This window comes from Diadema antillarum, unplaced genomic scaffold (assembly GCF_040938485.1).
Source record: "Diadema antillarum isolate AM-2024a unplaced genomic scaffold, OU_Dant_1.0 scf00000120, whole genome shotgun sequence".
NCBI classification, from domain to species: domain Eukaryota; kingdom Metazoa; phylum Echinodermata; class Echinoidea; order Diadematoida; family Diadematidae; genus Diadema; species Diadema antillarum.
Genome location: NW_027271009.1, coordinates 1,550,444 through 1,574,200, shown reverse-complemented (window position 1 = coordinate 1,574,200; position 23,757 = coordinate 1,550,444). Strand labels below are relative to the sequence as shown.

Here is a 23,757-nt window from a genome sequence, read left to right as displayed (position 1 = left end):
ACGTACATAACCATCAATTACCATCCTATTTACTCCCATATGTATGAAACTGGCATGAAGGCCTACTAGTACACATTAGTATGTAATTCAAAAGGAATACACTTATGTACAATGTACAACATGGCAACGTCATCGATAAGTGCGTATTAAGGTATGTAAAATGATCTCAAATTGTTTAAAAATAATTTAAAGAGAAAGATCTGAAATTGAACTAAGCACAAGACAGTACCTGGATTACGTTATGAGGGATATCCTCGGTGGCATCCGCACCAAATTAGAACTACACTGCCATGATCATTGAATAGATATGTAGTAAGTAAAAAAACAAATGAAAATGTCCTATACAAGATAACGGCGACTGGTAGACCTCCGCCATATTGTTCTCTTAACAGGTCTGGAGTACGTCTTTCCAATGTTACACGAAAGTTTCACATACCTGGTAGAAAAAAAAAATGGCGCGTTTGTCACAAAATTTAATGCGTCGAGTGTTTACTTTCCTTAAACTAGGTGTGAATGGATGGAATTTTATTGTTAAAGACTCGCAGACTGAGCAAGTATTAAGGAATTTGAGCATTTTTACTTTGACTAATCTATCTTTATGACAATTCAAATACTTTGAGCGGTCATTTTAAAAATATAGGGAAAATCCTGTCATGTTAGTATTTCACTTGACCTTTGACCATCATAGCCAAAACCTTTCCGTACGTGTCAATTTGGAGTGATGGTGGCATGCCAATACTGTTTTTTTTTTTTATATACATTGGGTAATCCCCAAGGTATGGAGGAACTATGTAATAATATTTCAACAATAGATCACACCTGTAGATAGTAGAATTTCAACATTTTCCTAACTTTGATCCTTTGACCTGTAAAATGAATCTCACCTGGAACAGAAACGAGTTGCTACTCGATGACCAGATTTCTGGTCGCACTCTCATTTCCCACTTTTTCCTTCCTTTTGTATTTGGATCTGCTTTCTCGTCGCACTCCGATTTCCCACTTTTTCCTTCCTTTTAGATCTGTCGGAAAGCGGTGTGCAATTACACTTGTGCCAGGTTCTTTCATGCAAAGCCATGCTGCGCAGGAAGGCATGACGAATCTTCAGTTTATCCAGGGAGTCACCTCCCTAGTTTATCGCGGTAAGATAATAATATCAAAATATCTTTCGTGTATACCTTCTACTTCGATAAAGTAGACAACGGCAATGACAATTATTATACCCACTGCACCGTGACCAATATTGGGGACGTCCTAAAGGCAAGCAACATTAGCGCGTAGCTGCGCGAAATGAACAATGGGCACTGCGTGTGAGCTATGCTCGCGCCCGCGTAATTGACTTTGGTAACGACATGGCGCCTGTAGATCATGGGACCAGCTTTTGACCAATCACAGGCTTCAAATCTCATATGCCGAAAACCGAGTTGGCCAGACTCTCTTTATATACGGCACTGTCCTATTGTAGATTAGGATTGATGCATGTTCACTTCATATTTTGTCGCCTGTTGACTACTTGTGATGACATGGAAACACATGGAAACACAGTCATAATAATAGACACACAAACGCCCTGTGCGTTGTGTGCATGTACTATGCACGATGAAAAAGTGTACATGTGTTTGGTGCATGAACAACTTTCAACTTAAGGTGAAACTAGGTATGTGTGTGTGTATATATAGGGGAGGAGGGGGGGGGGAGAAAGTCTACCTTTTTGGTGAAACTATCATTGACTATAGACATAGAAATTAGGTAAAATGAAATGCTTACTTGAAAAAGAAACAGGAAATGGAAATGGACTTCCTAAAACGTGTTGTCAATTATTTCATCCTCACTATTGTTGTGTGTGGCTCTTTCTCTCCTGTCTCTCCTCCCCCTACCCCCCTCCTCTCTCTCTCTCTCTCTCTCTCTCTCTCTCTCTCCCTCTCCCTCTCTCCATGGACCCAGGGAGGTGAAAGTCTCACCTCCCTGGTGGACCCCGGGGAAGATCAGCTAGCACAGCAGAATATGAACCATCCATGAAGCCATCTTTTCAACAAGATGGAAATGAAACCTTAAACCTTCGTCTCTCACCCCCACCCCCCCCCCCCTTTCTCCTTCAGCGGTAGACGGAAGGGAAAGTCCCCCAAAAGCTCAATTTTCGTGTAACTGGTGTAACTGATACAAGATTTATGTCAAGATTCCTAAACATTATAAGGACAAAAGTTCTGTCACAGATTTATGACAGCTGACTTACACACTTTCGTTACAAACTTACCTTCAGAGATAATCACCATAGCTATTCTATATGGACCGAAAATAATTATGTGACATCTATATGAGATAAAGATCAATCAATAGCTTCAGGGAGGTCTTAGAATGCCAGATGTCAAGTATTTTGGTATGTCATTAAACTGACATGGATTCGAAGAATGGTTTTAAGAACATTGTAATGATGTCAGTCATTTAATGCAGTCATTTATAACAAAGCCACTTCAAGCAGGGTTTGGCGATGAATATTTTTTAACTTTATCCCACCAAGTTGTAAATCCATTTGGAAAGATGTACTTTATACCATGTCCCTATTATGTCGTTCAGAGGGATTTGATTTTTTAACTTATCCATTGTGGTGAGACAGTTCTATTCAAATCGGGGATAAAACTGTATTTTTCAAATCTTGGCATGAAAAAGGTATCAGGTATATCAACGATTTGGTTGAAAAGTTGGGAACTTTGTTGACCCGTGAAGGTTGTGAAAGGAAATTGTGTTTGAAACTTAATTACCTGTCATATTATCTGGTAAGTCAAGTAATTAAGTGTCGGTTTGGTGGTTATTTTCAAAGATGTGAACAAGATATTGTAGATCCATTATTGTCATCACATATTAAAATACTACTGCAAGAATTAAAAGGATGTAGGTGTATTTATAAAGCTCTTCTTGGAAAAACAAAATGTTTACCTTTGATGTACTAAACGGGAACGACATTTGGACAGTACCTCTGAAACTGTCAAAATGGAAAAGTATCCACATTATGATATTTCGTGGGTTAAGATATTTTCAGTAAAAAATAGTAAATAGAATTTTGTTTTTAAATAAGCAACTGTATAAGATAAGTAAATGTTCGTTTTGTAAAGAAGAGTTGGAAGATATTGTACATTCTCTTTTATGAATGTGAAACTAGTAAGTCAATCTGGAATGAAACTGAAAAATGGCTAAATGAAGGTTCTAGAGCACAGATAAGATTTAGTTTGGAAAATACTATTTTTGGTTTTAAAGAAAAGAGAAACGATGCTCTAAATTGTGTTGTGATTTTGATTCAGCAACAACCGTTTGTACAAATGTTAAAAAAAGAAAGTCTCTAGGTTTAGCTCTATGAAGAAAAAAAATATTGAATACTATGCAGATGAGAGATATATTTATTCTGTATCTGGTACTCTCAACAAGTTGAGTTTAAAGTGGCAGTCACTCCAACATTTGCCTGTGTAAACGTTTACGAGAGAAATGTTAAGAAGAAAAGGAGATTATGGTTGAATGTTTTGAGTTTGTATTATGTTGACATAGGAGATAATAAAATAGTCCAAGGAGGGCTAAAAAGTTTATAAAAAAATAGCTTCAGGTCTAAACTTTTTGCGAGATAATTAGAAACCCCTAATATGGAATATTATAGAGCATACAATTCTAAGAAGAATTGAAAGTTTATTCAATGAAAATCGGTGTTAAAATGGCAGAGATATCTCAAAATGTGTTTGACAATGATCTCTTTAGTTGCAGAATAATAATTTCAGCGATGATTTTATCATACATACTGTAACTTTATACCTATTATGTATCAAAAATGAACGTGTATTTGTTGTTTTAATTGCTTGGATGGTTTGCACACTAGGATAAACGGGTCTCCACTACTGATATTTGTTTTTTATTTTTGTTATTGTTTTTTGTACTTGGTTGTTTGTTTGGTTTTTACGGGAGCGCGTGTCTCCACTCTCCAAAGTATTCAATCACTCACTCTAGCATCTAAACGGACACGCATGTTTGTTGGCTGTACTCTTTCTCCTGTGAACGACTTCCAATTAAGTTTCTCTTTGAAAGTAAAATCAAACCCCACTTATTATATGGAATAGTTCATAAAATATTTCCAAATCTTACTAGCTTTGATAATTAGTTATTTTCTTTAACGATGAGACTGCGATCATTTCAAGCCCTACTTTTAATCACTCCACATGGTTCAATATCCAACTACTTTGATTCAATATTTGACATACAACTCATAATAACATTGATTGCATTTCAGTTCACATTATTTTCCTAGATTTACATACTAATGTTCTTGTACTGGTTTTGTGTCAATAAGTGTATTCATAATGTTCTCTTGCAAGTATATTTCTGTTGGAAATGAAATGAACGAAATGAAACGAAACTATTCATGGTATTTCTTTTTCTATTCTTTGATTCACTTCAGTGTTGTAATTTGACGAGAGGACGGGGGTACGGGGGGGGGGGGGAGTGGCTTCGCTCAAACACCGCTTGGATTGTCCGTGTCAAGCAACTCGTGCAACAATATGTCCGACAAGTCATATTACATTTCGTACATGAAGCTGGAAGTAAATTCGATCATCATAATCAGGTCCACGGAGACGATTGCCCCTGTCAAGTGGTGAGTGCCTGTCAGGTTCACGCTGAGACCAAATGATTTCATACTCTGGAGATCTTATATTAGATTACGCGGGGGAAAACACCTATCTTTTACGGAGGCGATGGGGAGGGGGAACTAGGGGTGATTCTTCAAAGTGATACAGGCGTTCTTCTCATGGTCCTTAAGGCGGTCATACAAATCATACATTTCAAACAGAGCGTTTAAATACATGTACTGCCATATTTTGATTTGTTGGAGTTTTTCTGGCCATGACAATATCATATCTCTCGTTCTTTATTGAGTTGTTCGTACATGACTTGCGACCTTTTCGTCTTGTCTCGTCCTTCTACTCATTTTGACAGCTCTTTTCGTCAAAGTTAGGACAAGGAATAAAGTTTCCCTTTGATTCAGATTTAAAGGGGTCGTATAGTTCTGGTTGAGACCTAATTTCGGGTTTCTAACATTTTTTGGTAAGATAATGAGAAACCTCTTATGGAATATGAAAGAACATGTAATTCCCTGAGGAATTCAACTTTTATTTGATGAAAATTGGTTTTGAAATGGTTGAGATACCCAAAACAGAGTGATTCTAAAAAGTGTGGGACCCACACTTTCTTGCGATCGCTTTGTTTTACTTTGTTTTTGGATGTTTCAGTCATTCCAACCCGATTTTCATCAAATAAACTTTTAATGGTATGCTCTGTTCTATTTCATGAGTGTTTTCTTGGTATCTTGCAAAAAGTTAAAAACCCAATTCTCATCTCCACCAATACTGTACCATCCCTTTAATCATCAGTAAAAACAATACCAAAAGCACGCTGTCATCAAATAACGCGATGACAAGATACTTAACAGTAAGATGAGACTATCTACTTTGGGTACTTTTACCTATATGGGTCATCAGAAAACATTAAAAAGTGTAAATCAATACAGCGAAATCATTACATCTCGCAGACGGGATGTAGTCAGGCATAGAAACGTCCTTTATTGATTCAGTTTCCGTCTGTCAAATGGCATTTCATCCGAAGTGAAGGTTATTTTAGATCAAAACAGACGCTTGAGACTAAAAGAGCAGAATACAATTAGATTGGATGAAAAGTGACAACTATCAGTCAAGACAATGATAAGCATTTGAAAGTTCTATATGTACATATGTATCTCGGCCACCGTGGGAATCTGTGGAAAGGCAAGAGGTGCCATCGGGGAATTTTCATTCTTTGATCGTAACATCATATCTTCGGAACATTATCAGATGTGTTTTGTTACCATGTCATTTTTTATTTAAATTCATTTTATGTCTTGGAGCCATCGCACTTTGGTGCATGGGATCACGAGTGAACTGATACTCCAGGCTGTCACAAAGCTGAACTTACACGTTTGGGAATTTTATTTTCATTCACTTAATAACGACATTGTTTGTTTGTTTGTTTGTGTTTGTGTGTATTTGTCTTACGAGGTTATAGTGAGAGCGAAGAGCAAGATGAACTGTTTTCTAACTCCGATGGGGGAAAAAGTTTTGCAAGTGATATGGCGTGATCTCGACCCTCCCACCCCCCCCCCCCAAAAAAAAAGGAAAAGAGCATGAAAATTATTATGCAGATCCCAACAGATATGTGTCATACAGATAACATCACACAGTCATGACGGAGAGAATCGCCATGAGCGACAGAGTACAATAAGTGTACTGTCATAATATCAGGGACAGATTGGTAACATTACCAGCTTGATAAACAATACAGACACGGATGCTTCAAGTTCATAGCCATAATATATAAGCAGTCTTCCGATTTCGGAATCGTGATCGGGTTGATGGACACGTTTACAAAAATACCCGTGGCAGGAGACGACGGAAAAAAAAAAAACATCCAACCAAACAAACATACGTACCTCGACCAATCCTAGGTATGGGTCTCCCGGGGAGTGTACTTGCGTATCACGCGCCGAACTAACACAATTTACTTCGTGGTATCACGCTTAGCTGGTACACGGCAATACAATGTATCTCATGCCGTGACTCTTGCCCTTAACGGAACTTGACGGGTTACGGAGTCATTCCCCTCTCCCGGATGATCCGTGCTCCAGGCTAATAGAATGTTCTGCGCATTGTGACTAGGCACATAACTGAGAGGCGACAGGGAATTTCCAATTAGATTAAAAAACAAATACACAAACAAACAAACAAAAGAGAGTTCGAATGAACACTTGTAGTTTGGAGTTTCAGATGTCATCTGGATTTTCATGATTTTATGATTTTGCGAAGCAAGAGAATTTCAAGTCGAGTTCTTCTAGACCGTTGGTGCATGGTCGACCGAAATCGCTACAGGGAAAGCTTGGAGGAGAAGTCCCGGGGACTCTAGAGGAGCTACATGGAGGTGCAGATGAAACAAGTAAGTGGGCCAAATAAAACGTCTCCAGGACGACGGAGCGTGTGGGTGCTTCCATATTGGTTTTACCCCCAAACCATATATAGCTCCTCATATCATGCTGGAACATTGAAGAAGCAGTTTTTGTCAATTGAATTTGATCTATCGATCAATTCGATTATTTGGTTTCTCTGTCATTATGCATTTATATCTGGAATTGAATTTCCATGAGATCGCAAAGAACACATTTTTTTTTTTCAAATACAAAAACATTGTGCAACAACAGAAACAATACATTCAAGATGCAGAGGGGCTAGATAGCCTGAACAAAGATTGATTGATGCACCTGCGGCCTTATCACTGCCTATTATAAAAGATAATTAGTTGTTAAAAGACATTGACTTGTCAAGAGAAGAGGAAGAAAATATGAGGCGATGACAGGGAGCATCTTATTGTCTTTATTTCCATGCATTATGAAAGTATTATCTCTTCAAATTTAACACTGCTCTTCCAGAGGGCTGTGCCATCATGTTGTGGTTACGTCCTCAGCATTGTTGCATATCCATTGATACAAATAAGGTGTCTTCACACAGGAGAAGAAGCCCAGCCAAAATCTCACATTCTCTTTATGTCGTAGTGCATATCATGTGATGTCATAATCTGTAATAATCTTCTGATCTAGCCGTCTCATCACCAAACTAAACTCCAAAATTCATAACTTTTAAACGGATTGTCCGTTTTCTGTTTCACTTTTCTTTTCTTTTTTAATGTCTTTCATCAAGATGATCATGAACAATGATATTTACATATTAGGATATTATATATTTATATTTGATGTAATGCTATGTACAGATTTTGAATTAATTTGTTAGTTGCTCTGTCAGTCACTGTCAGTTGGGAGCAAAAGATTTCCTTTAATAGATATATTGATGCCAAGCATCCAAACGCTAAACTTGGAAGAAACCAACCATCATGCTTTACAAAGATCCACATTTCTCATTGACCACTGAACCAAATTGAACGGGGTTTCTGCAAGATGTAGATAAGAAGTTATTGTCTCATACCCTAAAAGAACATTGATATTTTTAAAAGTTATTTTGAAAGTTATTTACATTGAAATTCCGACTGTATTTTTTTTTTTTGGGGGGGGGGGCATACTGCAGAGCAGATGTTAATCAATTGCTAGAGCAAAAAAGAACACTTCTGTTTCAAAAGGCAACATTCGTAAATCGCAACAAACTTAGAGAGAGAGAGAGCAAATGGCAACAATTCGCTGTCCCTTTCAATATTTTAGCAGCAATCATTTAGTGGGAAAAGAACAGGACCCATTAGTAGAAATCAGGAAAGAAATTGCACTTTTCGAACTGGAAACGTTACTAAAGACGCAGACATAGGCCTATTCATTAGCCGGTTATAGCTGGCTATACTTAATCCGAACGTTTAACAATGCAATTGCTGAGCCTGTGCACACAATACTATGCACAAAATATGCGAAAAATGGTTGACTGTAAACATTTTGTGAATTGATAATAACTTTTTTTTTTAGTCCTGGAGATTTTAAGAAACTCTAAAATTTGTTGTCACCACCAAGCTCCATTTCGGCATTTCCTCTTAAATGCAGCTACAATTATAGAACCACCTCTTTGGTCGGTATATATATCCAAACTCTTTGGAAGAGTTGGAAGAGCGGCTTGAAGAATGGAACATCAATTTGCTCATAATTTCATTTCATTTCATTTTTATTTCATTTCCGGCCAATCCTTATAATATGACTATTGTATATAACCAAATTAGGTACAATGTAACTTTTACATATCCAAATGAAATTTAGATACACATCATTTGTTTACATGAATCAATAAACGTACTTTAGTTGAAGAAATACATGAACAAAATGTGACTGAGTCATAACAAAGAAAAGGTCGGAAATGGAGGGGACTGCTAAAAAGCCAAGCTTGTAGAATGCAGTCCCCTCGTGAGTCATGAAAATTATAGTAATAATGCAGATACAATTTGACATAATCCTCGGGAAACAGAACATAAAACGAGTACGCACACAAACGCACACACAGACAGAAACAAAGCTGCTCTCTTACATACGCGTGGAAAGAATAAACAGGAGGTCAAAGGCCAGAAGGGGACAGGAAGACAGAGGAAATGGCAAAGGAGGAAGAGTTCAAGGGTCGATGCCAGGGCACATGAGACTTTGGTCTTACCGAGAAGTGGACTATTTATGAATGATATATCATAACGGTTATGAAATAAATTAATCAATGTAAAGACATTAGCAGCAAAGAAATCAGTTAGCAGCTATCAAAATGCAAATCCCCAGTGATATAAGAATTAATAAACATTTTCTTTAATTTCAAAGTAAAAGTGTTGAAACTTAGAGATTCTTTTACGCTGCTGTCAAGGGAATTCCAGAATTTAGGTCCAGCGATGGAGAATATAGACTTCGCAAAAATCGTCCTAAACAGTGGTAAATGGATAAAATAATATTGCTTCGGCAATTGGTATTCAGTTAAACACCATTGGTATAATACCCTGACCTGTCCAAAGCTTTTAATCGCATTAATAATCATATTTTTTTTGGAAAAGAAAATCTCATCGTGGCATGGGGGGGGGGGGGAATTAGGCCTTGTAATTCGATTGGTTCACCGACCAGCTCTCTAATCTGATATAAGAAAAGAAAAAATATTTGTTTCGTGTAATGGTTTGGAATCACATTCTTTCAACTTCTTATCGGACCAATTATTATCATCATCATCTCTTCATTTCCTTTTGTGGAGAACCCAATTAAGCAAAAAAAAAAAAAAAATGATTTATTCTTGTCCCTTATCAGTGCTTATTCTGGAATTCCTTATACTATCTATAATGTAAAACAGTCCCCAATCAAGTATTATTTGTAATTTGAAAGCAAACTGCAGGACTATTCGATAAGTAGAAATCGATAGTTTTTAACGAATCTTCGGAATAGAGAATATCACTCGTACTCTCAAATCAAAATACACTTTGATTCAGCGTATGCAGGATCATGTGGTTACTTCAAAGAAGGAAAAGTATTCTGGGAAAAAGTCATTACTTTATAGTATGTTCATTTCCTTCTGGCCATTACGTCAACTCAGATTAATCTTTACTTTACAATCTATGGAGTTTTTTTTTTCAGGTTTCTCTCCATGATGATTCCATGTAGAATGCTTTTTGCTTATGATTTCATGATTTTATTTAAGAAAGTCTGTCCTATAGTTTGTATTGTTTACACTAGTGTATATTTTTGTTACTCCCTATTGACGTTATTTCATTTGTGTATAATTATTCATTATCATGGAAAGATAAGTCGAATCTGATGGAAAGATTTGTATGAATTAAAGCAAATGATTAAGGCAAACATTAAGCTGATACAATTTTGTGTTTTCTATTCTTAAGAGTTACATTTATTTCTTGTTTTTTCTATATTTACCGTTTGTGCATTATAGTTCAAAGAATATAATCTTATTGCAATAATCACATTGCCAAAGATAGAATGAACGAGACGCGATTAGCACTTGTGCTGCGTATTGGATCCTGCTAAAATCAAGATGAACAACATTTTCTTCCGGGCTCCATATCTTTAGAGTTTCAAGCAAACTGTTCTATAATCTAAAATTCAGATTTTCCTTGTCATGCTTGTGAAAAGAAAAAATTACGTGAGCCTAAAGAAAGGTAAGATACAATATTTTGTCCGGCAATCTGTATTTAGCATGATTCTCGGTTTTGACTTCTGAACTAGTAATGGCAAGAATATCATTCATCAGAGGATTCAAACCGGTGTAAATTATGACGCATCATGAGCAGATGGCATACTGTATGTGACAACATAATTTTTGTTATGTGACAGCATTCTGTTCAGCCTTTAATTCACATTTGTTATGTGTATATGTGAGAGAGAGAGAGAGAGAGAGTTCCTTCGCGAAATAACTGGCGAAAGCTTCTGATCCTTTGATACGGAGAGGTCACGAGACTGTTTAAATTTCAACCGGGATGTTTTCACAGTGCGCCAAAAATAGGACTGTATAATGGGCTCTGACAACAAACCCATATTGAACCTGACAGCAGAAATGGAGTCGTATATTGTATTAGGTTCCTCTTTGCATTTGAATCCAGAAATGGAGATGATAGTCGTATCATAACTGCTTATATCAGGAGTGGTGATAATCGAAATGGATATAGTATTGATGAGACCACTGACTGATAGGACAGGCGCATGAGCGCTTTCTATAGCTTTTTTTTTTTGACAGTGTTCTGTGAATTTTTTATATAGGCCTACTTTCGTCCATGGCTTGACACATGCATCCATCACGTATTACATTACTGACGCGGTGGTAGTTGGCTATCAAGATTGGTGGTGTGAAGTTATATTTTGTCTAAAACATATTAGACTAGTATAAGTAGAACTGGATGTTTAAACGAGAAATGTTCAAGATCTATTTTGACGGGCATCCAACTTAACGCCATAGTTGCTATAGTTTCGGCATTTTTACTCAAATTGTTGTAATTCTGGCCTGTGGGATAAATTGGGATAGATCTATTCTCCCTTCACGGTATTCATAATTATTATTATGTTTACCCACTCCTTTGCTACAATTTCCGCTGCAAATGTTTTTACTCTCATACCTGATTTTACTCAACTTTTCTCTTTCAAAATATCAATTCAAAACATATAGGCATGGGTTTTAAACTCGGAAGGTGACGTCAAACAATCTCGTCGAGTTGACCCATTCTACGATCACGAGCGGAGCCATTACGAGTATCGACGCAAGATGGCATTCCAGCAAGATATCAAACTGCAGGTGCGCAATGCTTCCATCAGCGATGTGGTCCCCGACCTCCCTGCTGCCGTGAAGTCGGGCTCGCAACTCGGAAGGAGAGTGGTGCGTGCGTTGGTATCCATCACCATAGCTGGTATGATAGCAAGTCTTGCTGTCGTCGCTGTTGTTCTCTTTGTACACTTGCATGGTGAGTTACGTTCACAGGAAGCAAAACTATTTATAAATTGTACGAAATGATTTCTTTAATATACAGACCATTTGGTTTTTAAAACTGTAACGTGTGTTGGCCATTACTACTTGTACTATATATAGGGGGCTTCCAAAGTAATTGAGAAGAAAAGAATGATCCAATATGTTATGCAATGAGTCAGATTGCTATGTCTGGGCATAAATCAATTGTTGGTAGGCACACTGAAGCCCCTTACCCCCCCCCCCCCAACACACACACACACACACACACACACACACACACACACACACACACACACACACACAGAGTTATGGCTGAGATAGATAAAAACATTGAAACAAGTCACCCAAATCGAACAGGTCTATATACGAATGCATGATTATTTTATATGGAAACTAAAAAGAATGATATGGCTATGTGTACAGTGACATGAGGTCTAGAACCAATAGTTTTCCAGGTGAGTGTAAATAAGTAACCGACCAGAAATGAATTTTATTCATTAGTGGAAAAATGAGCAAAGAAAATCCCGATGGAATCTTATCTTTTTTTTTTATTCTCCACCATTCTTTCTGGAATGAGTTAGATTCGGTTCGGTTGCAATCAAGTTCTTAAAGTTCCTTTAAGCAAAATCTCAAAGCCAATTTTCTAAAATCCTATGTTTGATTATTTTGCCGTAATCATTTGAAAAATTTCTGCATACTCAAATGATGCCTCGCTCGGATGACTTCATTAGTTTGATCAACTTGCTACTTTTCTATGCATTGATACCATAAGTTTAATCATAAACATCATAAAATACTTTGTGCATTCCGTAAACTTTATCTATTCTCGATATCTTGTATTTTTGCATGTTACGTCACTTTTGACATTGATATACTGTACTAAAAGTCTATATCATATCAATTTTTTGGAACCCACATCCTACAAGCTTTGCTTTTTAGTGGGTTCCTCATATTACACGTCAATTATACGTCCTTATACATTTGTGCAATTTGGGTTCAAATTGACCATTGCGTTAAAAACATTTCTTTTTCAAAATCAAATGAAATATGAAACTTGTATGAAATGTGGAATATGTAACATGAATAAAAAGAATAATAAGTAGAATATAATCATACTGTACTTCGTCGCATTTCCACGGTCAGTTAATTACTCTGTGTCGAGGATGCCTAAACTGCTAAACATACCCGAATGCCAGATTTTACAGGCAATCTGCAGCCACCGGGCATGACAGAGGCCTCCTCTACCGATGCGGAGATACTATTGATTAGTTCCGATGCAACGATGGCCAGCGCAACACCGCCGCTAACTACTCAGACATGGTCAACAGAGACACCTACGTTCATACAGTATCCAAGTACTCAACCGACCCTTCCCGGTAATACACGAAACTCGACAATAGAAAATATGAAGAGAATGTCATGTTAAGTGAGGGACATTATCAATCAACCAACTAAAGAAGCATCATACCATTTTTTTCAAGGACTGCCCAGAAGGATCCATGATATTTAAAGTGTAAGAAAATATAAAATCAGTATCGATTCAGAAATTACGCTGATAATGTAAAACAAAATACAACTCAGTGTTTGACAAAACAAAAATATATTGATAGAAACATGCAAAATATGAGTATTACAATGACGAGAGGAACATAATATTGTGAATGACCATAATCATATATTGGCTATAAATATGTCTATAGTACATCATAGAAAAACATGTGAATGAATATAAAAGTGTGCAGAATAGTTTCAAGTTGGCATACCAATATTTTCCAGCTGAGATGCAGTCAATCTCTCCCCCATTTTGACCCGAAACATGTGGCCTCTTCGTATACACCACAACTGGCTGACAGTGCCGACACCTTCGACTGTGATGGACTCATCGGCGACCACCCCGACACCGCTTGATAGCAGTTCGGACTCTTGGTCGACAACCGATTCGTCGTTTACGCAGGATCATGAAAGTGACCGAATTAATCATAATTATTTTGTTCATGTTCAAATGTTTTGCGTAAAAATAAGTTGGTGTGAAATGGAGAATTTTTTTTTTTTTCAGGAGAGCCCTGCCGGGTGTATTTAGTACATGGAAAATTCATTCCATTAGAAGCAATGAGAAAAACTATGTTCAGTATTATCCAAAAGCGTTATCGGGTTAAAGTGTATTTTCATCAGTTATGTGAAGTGCATGTACTTCTTGATTCTTCATTTGCCCTAGTTTCAATTGCTTTAACTGTGATGTGGAATTCCCAATTTACCTGAGCTCTTCTGCAACACCTACCAAAAAAAAAGGCCTACATACTTTATATCTCCGATTAGGAATTGCGATGTCCACTGGTTGAAATGGTGAATTACTATACGGTCTAAAAAGAATAATAAGTCTTTGGCTACATGACATCACTCATTCCAGCGCAGTCCTTGTTTTTACATGATTTCCCTTCTCTAATGCTCCACTTAATATTATATAATATGGTTAATACAAAGTTACTCCTAAGTGCTGAAGTTTATCAAGACAATGCTTTCTATCATATCTTAAATAACGTGTGGGTTTTTTTCGGAAACATATGTCATAAGTCACAGTCATAATAGTCGTGATTATTTGTTTAGCATGTTTAGTGTGTTTATTTTGATAAAATTTTCCTTCAGAAATTAACATACAGACCATTTGGTTTTTAAAACTGTAACATGTGTTGGCCATTACTACTTGTACTATATATAGGGGGCTTCCAAAGTAATTGAGAAGAAAAGAATGATCCAATATGTTATGCAATGAGTCAGATTGCTATGTCTGGGCATAAATCAATTGTTGGTAGGCACACTGAAGCCCCTTACCCCCCCCCCCCAACACACACACACACACACACACACACACACACACACACACACACACACAGAGTTATGGCTGAGATAGATAAAAACATTGAAACAAGTCACCCAAATCGAACAGGTCTATATACGAATGCATGATTATTTTATATGGAAACTAAAAAGAATGATATGGCTATGTGTACAGTGACATGAGGTCTAGAACCAATAGTTTTCCAGGTGAGTGTAAATAAGTAACCGACCAGAAATGAATTTTATTCATTAGTGGAAAAATGAGCAAAGAAAATCCCGATGGAATCTTATCTTTTTTTTTATTCTCCACCATTCTTTCTGGAATGAGTTAGATTCGGTTCGGTTGCAATCAAGTTCTTAAAGTTCCTTTAAGCAAAATCTCAAAGCCAATTTTCTAAAATCCTATGTTTGATTATTTTGCCGTAATCATTTGAAAAATTTCTGCATACTCAAATGATGCCTCGCTCGGATGACTTCATTAGTTTGATCAACTTGCTACTTTTCTATGCATTGATACCATAAGTTTAATCATAAACATCATAAAATACTTTGTGCATTCCGTAAACTTTATCTATTCTCGATATCTTGTATTTTTGCATGTTACGTCACTTTTGACATTGATATACTGTACTAAAAGTCTATATCATATCAATTTTTTGGAACCCACATCCTACAAGCTTTGCTTTTTAGTGGGTTCCTCATATTACACGTCAATTATACGTCCTTATACATTTGTGCAATTTGGGTTCAAATTGACCATTGCGTTAAAAACATTTCTTTTCCAAAATCAAATGAAATATGAAACTTGTATGAAATGTGGAATATGTAACATGAATAAAAAGAATAATAAGTAGAATATAATCATACTGTACTTCGTCGCATTTCCACGGTCAGTTAATTACTGTGTGTCGAGAATGCCTAAACTGCTAAACATACCCGAATGCCAGATTTTACAGGCAATCTGCAGCCACCGGGCATAACAGAGGCCTCCTCTACCGATGCGGAGATACTATTGATTAGTTCCGATGCGACGATGGCCAGCGCAACACCGCCGCTAACTACTCAGACATGGTCAACAGAGACACCTACGTTCATACAGTATCTAAGTACTCAACCGACCCTTCCCGGTAATACACGAAACTCGACAATAGAAAATATGAAGAGAAACTCGACAATAGAAAATATGAAGAGAATGTCATGTTAAGTGAGGGACATTATCAATCAACCAACTAAAGAAGCATCATACCATTTTTTTCAAGGACTGCCCAGAAGGATCCATGATATTTAAAGTGTAAGAAAATATAAAATCAGTATCGATTCAGAAATTACGCTGATAATGTAAAACAAAATACAACTCAGTGTTTGACAAAACAAAAATATATTGATAGAAACATGCAAAATATGAGTATTACAATGACGAGAGGAACATAATATTGTGAATGACCATAATCATATATTGGCTATAAATATGTCTATAGTACATCATAGAAAAACATGTGAATGAATATAAAAGTGTGCAGAATAGTTTCAAGTTGGCATACCAATATTTTCCAGCTGAGATGCAGTCAATCTCTCCCCCATTTTGACCCGAAACATGTGGCCTCTTCGTATACACCACAACTGGCTGACAGTGCCGACACCTTCGACTGTGATGGACTCATCGGCGACCACCCCGACACCGCTTGATAGCAGTTCGGACTCTTGGTCGACAACCGATTCGTCGTTTACGCAGGATCATGAAAGTGACCGAATTAATCATAATTATTTTGTTCATGTTCAAATGTTTTGCGTAAAAATAAGTTGGTGTGAAATGGAGAATTTTTTTTTTTTTCAGGAGAGCCCTGCCGGGTGTATTTAGTACATGGAAAATTCATTCCATTAGAAGCAATGAGAAAAACTATGTTCAGTATTATCCAAAAGCGTTATTGGGTTAAAGTGTATTTTCATCAGTTATGTGAAGTGCATGTACTTCTTGATTCTTCATTTGCCCTAGTTTCAATTGCTTTAACTGTGATGTAGAATTCCCAATTTACCTGAGCTCTTCTGCAACACCTACCAAAAAAAAGGCCTACATACTTTATATCTCCGATTAGGAATTGCGATGTCCACTGGTTGAAATGGTGAATTACTATACGGTCTAAAAAGAATAATAAGTCTTTGGCTACATGACATCACTCATTCCAGCGCAGTCCTTGTTTTTACATGATTTCCCTTCTCTAATGCTCCACTTAATATTATATAATATGGTTAATACAAAGTTACTCCTAAGTGCTGAAGTTTATCAAGACAATGCTTTCTATCATATCTTAAATAACGTGTGGGTTTTTTTCGGAAACATATGTCATAAGTCACAGTCATAATAGTCGTGATTATTTGTTTAGCATGTTTAGTGTGTTTATTTTGATAAAATTTTCCTTCAGAAATTAACATCCACGGCGGAGAAATCACGTAACACCGAGATGGGTCAATCAATTAACAAGTAAACGGATAAATCAACGGAATAAACATAATAAACATACATGATAATCAGTGTGTTCAGCAACTTATCTGGTATTTCGCCTAAATGTGATGTAATAGGGGCAGAATTTGCTGTTACCACAAGTATTTTTTTTTCACAAAAATTAATTCAATCTGCTTCGACACAGATCTCAAAGTCAAATCACCGTTCAAGGAGAAAATATTCCAAAATCTATTTCACAGTCGCTCTAAACCGTGTAGGCCTAATGGTTGATTTCTTTGTGTTTTAGTTATTAAGCTCGTTAATTGGTTTCTCAATGATTAGACTGCACTGAGATCCCCGTTGCAGTGTGCCGGGACTTGCTACCGTACGACTCATCTTTCTTCCCGAACCGATTCAATCTGAGCGAAACGATCACACAGGGCACACAGCTGTACCACCAGCTCGCCGGCGACGTGCTCCGCGATTGTCGCACCGAGGTTGTGGAGCGCCTGCTGTGCCGCATCATCTTCCCCCCGTGCTTTGCTCTTCGGAACTTCGACAACTTTCACCCGCTCCCGTGTCGCTCGCTCTGCGAGGACGTCCTGTCACGATGTGTCGTCAATACCTCGTCCTCCTCCTCCTCCTCCTCGATCAGGATTTGGGGGAATCTCTGTACACCCATGCCAGAGTCCGAAAATGAGAGCATCTGCTTTCGTAACACGTCCACCTCACCACTTGGTAATTTCTTGCCAAGCGTCATTATCATCGTGTTTGCAGATCAGTAACGAGAGTCTTCACGTGATCATACTCCTTCACATCTACAGTATAGTTACCTATGTAGTATATATCTGGCTTGCCAGTATGCCTCATTGACCATGATGTGACAGTAACATAGCATAAGAAGCATAATAACTGATCAATTGTTTGAAATGTGAAAGACATTTGTTACACATTAGGAATATCCAACAAAAGTACAAAATGAGTGACGTTCAAATTCTTATAAATCAGAAACTGGACTTGAAACTTACGTCGTGCGACGTTTGTAAGAATATGGAGGTTACACTTCGTCTATGATTATGAATTATAATCAATGTCAGTTTATGTGTGACGTTGTTTGAAGAAATGTACCATCAATCGTGCTTTAACTAGAAAATAATGCACTTTTGCAATGTGTGAAAGCAGAGACTATTGAAAAAGTTGCCTGAAGGCAAAAAAATCAATTTTGTTGTAAATTGAAGACGTTATGGCATCACTCCTACAACTTAAGAAATTTTCCAGAGCATAGCTTTTATCTTAAACTTAATCGTGAAGTATGTGGACAATTATTCTATTCTGACCTTCTTGTGTGTATGATTAATTTTCTTACTATAGTTATCTTGTCTCACTTCAGCAGCAGATCAGCACTCTCCGTGTTCGTCCGTTACGTGTGAAAATGGCGGGATTTGTTTCCATGTCAACGACAGAGCCATTTGTCGATGTCCGAGACAATTTTATGGCATCCATTGTCAGGAAAGTATGTATTATCATTTACTTTTTGACATCAGATATAATAGACATTAAACGACTCGATCACTGTCAATCTGGAAAACCATGTATAAGATAAACGGTTTATTTAAAAAAAATGTAATTTTCATAAAATGTCAGTAGCTACGATTTGGTAAAAGTCAAAATCATATAGAAAATATAATTATATACAAGGACTGTGTACAACCCGCTGACATGACATTCAAAATATGACACTACTCGAGTGTTTTTTCTTTATGGTCGTTGATTGTATTTCCTTGATTTTTTAGACCAAATTATTGGGTCTTTCCAATGCATTTGTCTAACAACCTGGGGAAAACGTGTATGCAAGCTCGTATTCAATATTCTGCTTTTCCTTGAATTCATTTTTCTTTCTAGATATTGTGTTTCATTGACTCTTTCGTCTGCTTGACTTAGGGGCATTTTCCTACGATTTGTCCCATCTTTGTCCCCATTTCATGCATTAGCGCTGCCCCTTCCCATGGTTTGTCTTGTTGTTCTCGTTCGTAGAATATGACGAACCCTGTGATAGCCACCCCTGTCTTAATGGAGGGACCTGTGTGAGCCATCGGCTTGTCTTCGGCTCGGCAACCGTGCTGTGCCTGTGCCAACCAGGCTATGAGGGGATCCATTGCGAACGCGGTAAGTGACACGTGAGCTCATAGGGTGTTTCAGGGAACACTCACTATTCACACAGATAATCCAATAAAATGCATTCATATCTTTCTTCCATCTAAGTATGAGCTAACCAGCAGAGAGCTTCGCAGACATACCAGTTCTGTTTGTATAAATCTTGCAATTCCGTTTGACAAGCATTCGTTGTTGCCAAGTCAGTTAAACATCACTTTCACAACGGTAAAAAAGAAAAAGAAAAAGAAAAGGGAAAACAGAATTGAAATGAGATGTGCAAAATCTTTAAGTTACGATAAATTCTGATGGAGATAGCTTCTTGTTCGCCTTTTTGTCGTGTGGTTGCTGTTGTAGTTTATTAGTTTGTGTTGTTCTCCTTCCGTCCTCCTATCGCTGCTGGTTATGTTGGACTGCTTATGGCAAGAATCGTTCTCGAAAAAAATGACATGGGACGATGAGAGTTCGAACTGAAAACAACAACAACAACAACAACAACAACAACAACAACAACAACAACAACTGACCAGGGGCGGATCCAGGAATTCTGTAAAGGGGCGGGGGGGGGGGGGGGCGTGACTAATATTTCTGGTGCCACTTCCGAGTTTCATTTCCATTTTTTTCTTTTTATTTCTTTTGTTTTTAACAAAAAATAAAAGGGGGGGGGGCGTGCGCCGGTTGCGCCCCCCTCTGGATCCGCCACTGCTGACTATTACACACGTACTTTGCGCTCTGATATGCAAATGACACATCACCCGCAAAGGATCATCCAGTACATGCAGTATGCAGAAGTCGAATAGTGAAATATATTCACTTCTAATTGAGTTGTACATCAATAAGATACAGCTACTATCTTTAAATCTCATATAACATTTCTGTACTAGTGTTGCATTCATGAGAATGCTATTTGAACAATGTCCGAGCCTAAAGACATGGGAATGAATGATAAGAATACTAATCGATTATATCTAACTTTTTCCTGCGTTGACAGCCTATCTGTATATTGTACGTCTTTTAACCTACAGGATTATCAAACATCGACAGCACTTCGTCACAACCATCTTTACCTTCAAACGGTGAGTATCACGTCAAATGATTTGAATCTTTGAATCTCTTTGAATCTTAAATCTTTGAAGTCAGTTGGGTTGTTTTTCTATATCTGTGATCTTTATACAATTATCAAAATAAGGTATCATAATGTAATTTGGTCCCAATATCTCTCTAATGAAACGTCCATCTTGTGGAATTTGTGTCATAGTTCTTCCAGCTATAGTTTTTAAAGAACATCGAGAAGAAAAAGAGATACGGAGAACGAGGAGTGAGAGAGAGAGAGAGAGAGAGAGAGGGGGGGGGGAAGGAGAGAGAGTATGTGTGTGTGTGTGTGTTTGTGTGTGTGTGTGAATGTGTGATTGTACATGTATGTTAGAGGGATGGACGTAAATGGAAGTGAAATCTTAAATATACACACGCTCTAAAACAAGTATGACTTGAAATTGTTTTAAGATAATTACGTTTGAAGAAATCATTCTAATGCTTCTACTTTAAGAATGTATAACTTTTGGGAACTTGCTGCCACGTTCAGATTGAAGATGCATGATAATGATTACAGTAACTTTGTATACGTACAAGCGTGTAAAACTGAATCAATTCGACTGTACTTACTTGTGAAAATCACGGAACAGTTTCATGACTTGTCACTAAATATTCTTCAGCTCTGTCTGTCTGGCGAGCATTCAATTTACCCGTATGGGTGAATGGGCGATGTTACTGCCTTTACTGTCTGTATGTTGAGGAATTTTCCGGATCACCGACTTGTATGTTGGTGGAAGGTTGTGTCGGAGTCGCCCTTCCCGAGGATTTTCGCGGACTACTCTTTCGAACCATCTGGTTTCCTTGTCAATGATGTTGACTTCTTTGTCCTCAAAATGGTGCCCCGAGTTGTTCAGGTGGGTGAACACGGCAGATTCGTTCCCCGCTGATCCGGATCTGCAATGCTGGCAAAGACGTTTGTGGAGAAGCTGTTTGGTCTCGCCATTGATACTAGTCTTTATAGTCCTTTCCTTTGCACTGATTCCTGTATACTGGTATTTTATTGTTCCGTTTGTGTTTTGGAATTTTGTCTTTTGGATGTACATGTACCAGTTTCTGTCGAAGAGTGTTGGCGGGCTTGAGGTATAGAGAGGAATCCGGTATATGAGCTAAAAATAGTTAAAGGGGATGGCTAGTAACTGATCAGTGGGAATCAGTGGGAATGCTGGGGGATGATTGTTCCAATTCTTGTGGGATTCATTTAAGAGTACATTATAATATTATATCCAATGATTGTGTAAAAAAAATATTTGCTTCAGAATGGTCTCATATTAAAGTAATGTGCAGTTTAATGGTTCCAGGCTAGCATGCCTGTACAGTGACGGGGCATTAAACTGCACATTACTTGAATATGAGACAGTTCTGAAGCAAATAATAATTCACACAACAATTATGAATCCCACAAGAATTGGAACAATCATCCCCCAGCATTCCCACCGATTCCCACTGATCAGTTACTAGCCATCCCCTTTAAATTTCCTCTGATAGTCATTGGCAGTACCGATCCGAAACGCCATTACTTCGTTTCTGGTATATGCTAGTATTGGATGCCCTGTCTTTGACGTCACGTTTTCGAGAGTGAAGGGCTTTCTCAATGCTCCAGTTTCTGAATCTGCATGTTTTCAAGACGGTGCACAGGCATGGCAGGTGTTGGTATTCCCTTTTCTTCGTCTCTGTAGAAGAACGGAGGTAGGATGCTCTGTGAAACAGAGTCCTTACAATTCCAAGTTTGTGGATAAGTGGGTGGTGAGAGAAAATTCCTCGACGTAAAAACAATAAAGGCAGTAACATCGACTATTCGCCCGACACGTGTGAATGCTCGCCAGCCAGCCAGAGCTGAAGAAGTGACTCGGACGAGTCACGAAACTGTTCTCGTTTTCACGAATAAGTCCAGTCAAACAGATTCAATTTACACGCTTTTATCATACTATCTCGATGAATCAAAATCTATATACATGAATACTTTGTATGCGTACGTTCACATGATTATACATGATTGTATCAAAATCGGTCATAAAAAACGAATCGTTGTTTATAGCCATTCACTATGCCAGTGATGTACACAAGCTAAAATATAATTAAGTCCATAAAGTATTAATCAAAATAAAGGTTTCAAGACATTTTGATGCCTTTGCAATTATTCATGCTGAACGGTCTGCCGAATTTCGCTTGTAATGTATTGATATCCCGTAAATATAATCCTTCCGATAATGAATATTTTACCCGAATATTATTCGTATGATAATGAAGACAACTTCATCCGTATCCAGCATAATTATAATCACACAAACCTATGATTTCGTTTAGAAATCTCATTGTCTACTGATAGCTATACCACTGCAAATCAACTCTGAACTTTATTTTTGGACTTTTAGGTGGGACTATTGGAGATTGTCGACTGATCCCATCCGAGTGTCGAGCGGTTCTCCCACATAACAGATCGGAAGGGCTGGTGGAAGCTTCGGCGACGCCATTTTTCACCTCTTGGTCTCTCCTTGAAGCTTACGTCGCCTGCAGTCCCTCCGCAGCCAAGGTGCTGATTTGCGCGACAGCCTACCCGAGTGGTTGCGTGGAAAGTGGTTCGACGGAGTCGTGGTCTCGGGAGCCGAGCCCACTCCCTTGCCGAGAGGTGTGCTATCGGATGAAGCGGGATTGCGAGTATGCGTTTGCTGTACTCAACCTTCATGACATCATGTGTAACTTCTTCCAGAGCAGCTCTGAAAGTTCCACCTGTCTTGGCATGCCTTAGAGCTTACTCTATTACCCATCACTTTCTAGAGTTTACCCTCTGGTTAAGAGCGCGTCCAACTTCCTCTAAACTCGGTTACTGTAAAACGAGGAATAATGTTCGCGTGCATTCTAATTTCGAGAGAGTCAAGGTTCGCGAAATGTTAAAAATGAACGCATAAGTTCTTGTCTACAGTATTTGCACTAAATGCCAATGGCAATTCGCGAAACTTTCATGCCGTGAAAAAGAGGCTTTGGCTCCCAAGGGGCGTTGGCTCCATTACACAATTCGTGAAAATTTCATGCCGCGAATATGATTATCTTGTTGTACGGTAGTTGACGATCAGCTGAAGAAGATGAAACCTGCTGATATAAGACAATGGATTATCAATCATAAGGTCTCGGACTAGAGTTCCCTGTCGGCAGCCGTTTTACTAAATTGCCCGTAGGCAAGGCACTTTATCATCGTCGCCTCTTCCTTGAAAATGAATTTTAAGTCATCTTCTCCACGGCTGCTTGAGTACAAGCATTCTTTGCTTCCTTGTT

At 37.9% G+C, this 23,757-nt stretch overlaps 1 protein-coding gene across 1 annotated transcript; it reads left to right on the top strand.

The window, feature by feature from the left end:
* Positions 1 to 6,743: 6,743 nt before the first annotated feature.
* LOC139720083 (uncharacterized) lies at positions 6,744 to 23,233 on the top strand. Its single transcript, XM_071631453.1, has 8 exons — positions 6,744 to 6,993; positions 11,673 to 11,964; positions 13,166 to 13,345; positions 17,587 to 17,982; positions 18,635 to 18,757; positions 19,279 to 19,410; positions 20,421 to 20,471; positions 22,860 to 23,233. The coding sequence occupies exons 1-8, from the start codon at positions 6,973 to 6,975 to the stop codon at positions 23,231 to 23,233; spliced, it is 1,569 nt and encodes a 522-aa protein (XP_071487554.1). The 5' UTR covers positions 6,744 to 6,972.
* Positions 23,234 to 23,757: the final 524 nt, after the last annotated feature.